The 5,399-nt window shown below is 33.4% G+C and overlaps 1 protein-coding gene and 2 non-coding genes across 3 annotated transcripts in view; 2 read left to right on the top strand and 1 right to left on the bottom strand.

Annotated features, from left to right (window-relative positions):
• Positions 1 to 5,399, top strand: part of LOC119832514 (prominin-like protein) — a 44,504-nt gene that overhangs the window by 26,341 nt on the left and 12,764 nt on the right. Inside the window, exon 2 of the mRNA XM_038356175.1 lies at positions 5,114 to 5,252. Coding sequence (XP_038212103.1) covers positions 5,114 to 5,252 — 139 coding nt within the window. The remainder of the gene's footprint in view (positions 1 to 5,113; positions 5,253 to 5,399) is intronic.
• On the top strand, positions 138 to 209 carry Trnae-uuc. The gene has a single exon. It is a non-coding gene; the product is annotated as a tRNA-Glu (tRNA).
• On the bottom strand, positions 2,685 to 2,756 carry Trnap-agg. The gene has a single exon. It is a non-coding gene; the product is annotated as a tRNA-Pro (tRNA).

Genomic DNA, 5,399 nt, shown 5'->3' on the forward strand with positions numbered 1-5,399 from the left:
AAACTGCGCGGCGCGCATTTAGCAACAGGCTGCAACTGCGCGATTACAAATACGGGAATCAATATTAAAAAGCAAATTTTGTCTCTATTTTTGTAGCGTTGCAAAACGTGTAGAGATATTTCGCCATTTCATGTAACTCCCGTATGGTCTAGTGGCTAGGATACCTGGCTTTCACCCAGGAGGCTCGGGTTCGATTCCCGGTACGGGAAACCACTTTTTGTTCTTTTTTTTTATTGAAGTTAAAAAAGTTAAAAAAATTTCAAATGATCCGAGCCGATTTTTATTCTATATACAAAAAGTGTATTTAATATAATTCTATAGAGCAATTTCATTTTCTACCTCCGACGATATCACGGGCACCGGTTTAATGTTGAAGAATTATATTTCGCAATTTGTAATTTAGATTTGCGAGGCACAAGGGTCTGTTGACCTGAAGTCTCAAGGATGTAGGACGTTTCGTGCCTCCTTAGATACTGACGACAGAGAACTTTTTATATAATACTAAGTCCACTCGACTTTCTCTCATTTCACGGTTCTTTGAGGTTAGGACTTAGTGGGTTTCTTTTTTAATTCAATTTCAATTCTATCTCATTCGAGAAGGGCGATTATAATTGATAATGCCCCTTGAAGGTGGTTCATCGAAATTATACTTGAAGTGAACATCGTACTACTTTAATGTCAATTCATAATATTTATGTATTGTTGTATACAGTGTTAAGCTGTTCAACCAATATTATTGTAGTAATTAAGGATTCTTCGTACTTCTGGTGAAAGATTGATTATATTATATTATATTATGATTGATATGGATAAATTTGGTATTTATATGCCAAATTTAAGAAAAAGTGGAGATCGTTCTCATTCCTGGAATTTATAGTGGGAAATTTTCGACTAAATTTGGTAAACTCTGCTAAAGATATAAAACTTTATAGAAAAGCATCAAATATAACAATAGATCTGAACGACTAGCATCAATTTTATTTGATCATATCAAAAGATAACTATGTCAATTAGTTTAGCTTCTATTAATTACCGTTAGTTGCACTTGTTTTTATGTTTCTTAGTGGTACAGTCATAAATTCAATTTAATCGATATACGATTTACGAGGGCGTTAAAATTGCAAATTGATCCACTTATTTTTCCTTAGCCTGCTCCGATTTTGCGGCTCGCGTGATCGGTTGATTTATATTTTACTGCTTTTCGTGTTTTGCTGAAATTATTTTTTTCCTATGAAATTCACGAAATCGTTTTGCTCCCTTCAATATTTATTATCTATAATGCATATATATTGGACGTTGGGTAGATATGATTTTTGCAATTATGAAACTAATTAAATAGATGCGTTTTTAATTTGGTTCCATTTTAAATTTAGAACAGTTCTGACAATTTGAAGACGATTTAGTTTTTTTAATAAAATTAATTATTTGTAAAATATCCTAGGAAAACTGTGCTTTTGTTATACGGAGCTAGTTACTTAAATCATATAGATCAAGTCCAAATATCAAATAGTATTTTTCATTACCGAGTTCTTACCGTATTCAGTTAAATCGCAATAATAAAGCTAATTTGTTGATGATAAATATATTTTGCTAGTGTTTGCTGTTTATATAATGCAATCAAAAATAACAATGTGTTTAACGTTAAGCTTACAGCTTACAGCTATCAAATTCCCAAGGTTGGCACGATTACACACGTTTCAGTAGCAATGCCGTAACTAATACGAACGATAAATGAAACGTAGATATTCGGTGGGATTGGGTTACCGCCAATGGCTTCTAATACGATTATATTTTAATGAGATGATATGATATAAGTATGGAGTATTAGAATACAAAGCTTATCGAAATGTCAAGGTTGTAATACGGCACCCGAATTTCTTTCGAATAGTTTGAACCTATTTATCTTATAAATTACATGTTATATGAAATGAATAAATATGTGTGTTAAGTATTTGTTAACTTGTTATAGCTTTATAAGATATATAATCTTAATGAATAGTCAAGTGACTTTTAAATTTAACAATTTTTGAATAGAAACTATGATAGACATATTTTATAGAAGGCGAAAGCAATTTTTTTCTATAGATAGCTCACGTGATATTCTGGTACATACGCTACATAACTGCCGAGTATCACCAAAATTCGTTTTCGCCTAAAAGAGCAATATTTAATAATACGTACAAACATTCAGTAGCAGTTATAATATTAGTAGGATTAATTTACTTTATAAAGGAAGGAAAAATGTAGTATAGTATGCCTTCATATTACCGTTAACTAAATCAATGGAAGAAAATGTTCTCACTCACAAGCCGCGTAAAGTATTGTATGGATTAATTAACTAATTAACCGAGTTTCGTAACTGGCAGTTACCAGGATAACATAACAATGGAGATGTATGAACGCGTGGCCGGCAGTGCGGCACGGCCAAGGTTGGTAAGCAGGTGGTTATCGTAATGATAGTGTCACTTAGAATTATACAATGCCGTGATTAAGGATTGCTAAGTACGTTGACATTGTGTGGAATGTCTTACTAAGTAGTAAAGTAAGTAAGTGTTTTGTAACCTAAATAATCGTAAGAAAAATAAAATGAAATTAATTTATTATTGTATTTATAGAAAAAAGTTCATTATTGATTTTGGTATAAAGACAAAAAAAAAAAAATAATAAAAATAAAAAGTGTTTGCGGGCTCGTCCGGGATTTGAACCCGGGACCTCTCGCACCCTAAGCGAAAATCATACCCCTAGACCAACGAGCCGCTTGTGTAAATCTCGAAATTTTATCTATAATTCTACATGGCTCAATCACCCTGAAAAGCAACAGTTCCTTCAATTCCCATGTATAGATGTAAAATATGTTATTATTTAATTGATTTAGATTTTAAACAACAAAATATAAATTATTACATGTGACAAAGTTTATCACATAGTTATATAATTTTTTTTTCTTATAGATAATTACTGGTACCCATATATATAACATTCAAACAAAGATATAATTTAATTTAAAACGGTTAATAATTTATTTTTTAGGAGACCCATTTAGCATTAAGCACTTTATAAGTTTATTTAGTATTAAGCACTTAGTCTAGTAACCATACGACCAAAATGCTATACATCATTTTGGATAAGTTCTGATACTATTCCACTGCTGGACTGATATTTGCCAAAAATAGCTAAGAACGACCACAAGGAAATTGCCTTTCAAATGTTAAAGTTCCGCATCGAAATTGGTCCATCCGTTTGGTGGGCTCCCATGCCATGACAGAGACAGACATTGACGTCAAACTTATAACGACCCTCCTTTTGCGTTGAGGGTTAAACCCAGCAGCAAAGTTTATATTAGTAATGTAATTTTCATAACACATTTAAGATAAAAACTTTCGAATGAGACGTGGCCCGATTCGCCTTAAATGACAAATGTTAAATACAGCATATTAACATCATCAGTATTGACCGTAAAGTCGAGATAAACGCAGCCGGCCTATAAATTAGCGTCAATGACTTGTTACTGTCCCACATATCAACATTCAACACTATACGCCCATAGCTCTTATCCCATTTGACATATGTGTCACATTGCGCTAGCAAATTTATTGAATCAATTGAAAGCGCCTGTAGGCGAGATAAAATGTTAAACAAGGAACTGTTGAATCGGGAATTCTATGTATAATATTAATTATAACTAATAAGAATCGAAGGGACGAATATTGAAGCGAATCGTAGTACTAGTAGAGGTAATAAAAATACGTGACCAAAGAGTATGGGAAGTCATTGACATTGGCTCTTTATAAAAACGTCGACTATTATTCATGGTAATAAGGCGGAAAGCGTATTGTATTTAATAACAAAGCATCGACATGCTTCAGTTTTAAATTGGTTTTGAATCTGACTTGTGTTTTATTGATTGTAAGGGGCACGAATGCGATGAAGGTATGCTATGAGTGTAATTGGAATAGATTCGAAGTTGATGACGGTTATGATGACATCGTACTTCACACTTCACACTAAATGTCAAAGTTTGATTGGATGTTTGTCCGTCAATCACGGTGAACCTTCTGAACGGATTTTTATGAAATTTGGTATGCAGGGTATGAGCTGACTTAGGTGAAAAACAAGAATTTTGATATCCGTGCGGAGCCAGTTCTTTCAAATCACCAAGTTTTATGGTTCTTTTGCCGTAAGATAGCATTGCAGAGCAGTGGTGATGTAGTCGTACATAATATGCAATAAATTGAAAATTCATTTTTGTACGCCCGTCTTGGGCCAAAACTTCGAGATGTAAAAATGGTGTGGGTCAATGTGAGGCATATTTTCCTTTTCCTACTGCCAATGAAATGGAATGTTCCGTAAATTTGGTTTCGTATCAAACTGAGTATAAATGGAAGTGCGTGGCTCAATTAAAGTTCACGTAGCTGTATTAGAAATGACAGTTAAGATAAAAATCGTTAGAAACCCGCTAGATACCGGTTCTCATAGCCTGTTGAGTGCCTGCTATAAACGATTTCCACCTGTTGCTATTTGTTGTGAATTTTATTGTAGGTGATGGTAGCAAAAATAGATCCTAATCGGAATCGTGAACTTACTGGAAATCGAATAATTCTTTTCTAGGTTTCTTTCCCAGATGTGACAAGATATTTATTTATTGTTTGCAATATTGCATTATTTTTCTTAAGCGGTAATTTTGTTTTACACGAAATATATATGTATTTTTAAAGTGTATTGAAGTAGATACTCTTGAGTCAGATGATACGTCGTGAAAGTATCTAATTGCTGTAAAAAGTAAGGCTTTAAATGAATTGCTCAGAATAAGACATGATTAGTAACATTAGCCCACATAGAGATCCGCTGGAGTATAGAGGTTTTAAATGTCTTGGAAAATTCCGTGTACAAATTGAAATGAAACGGTAAGAAACGGTAGCACATAGCTTAGATTTATATAGATAAATTTTATTGATTGCAAGGAGACCATTTTGCCATACCAAAAAATATATACTTCGATATTCATAACTATCTGCTTCTTTGTTTAAATCGTATAAGCGTGCAGTCAAGAGATTCTTCACTAAAGTTATGAGTTTTTTCCGATCACCGACTAATAGGCATTTATTATTTCCAGGCATTGTCTCCGTCACCGATGGCCACATCAACATCGCAAGAATCCAGGATAAGTGGAAGCCGCTGTTGGCGCACTACGCAGGACCAGTCTCCGTTATTGTTGTAGTGGTTCTGTTGATTGGGATTCTACCACTAACTGGGTTAGTACATTCTATAATAATATCCGTATACGTCTGTTTCACTAATGAAAACAATTTAGTGATATCTGATAACAAATTCCTATGTCAAATATATTGGAGATAACAAACCAGGGTCAAATTACATTTCGTCCGAATTTCTTCATATGT

Source organism: Zerene cesonia, chromosome 15, assembly GCF_012273895.1.
Source record: "Zerene cesonia ecotype Mississippi chromosome 15, Zerene_cesonia_1.1, whole genome shotgun sequence".
Classification (NCBI taxonomy): Eukaryota; Metazoa; Arthropoda; class Insecta; order Lepidoptera; family Pieridae; genus Zerene; species Zerene cesonia.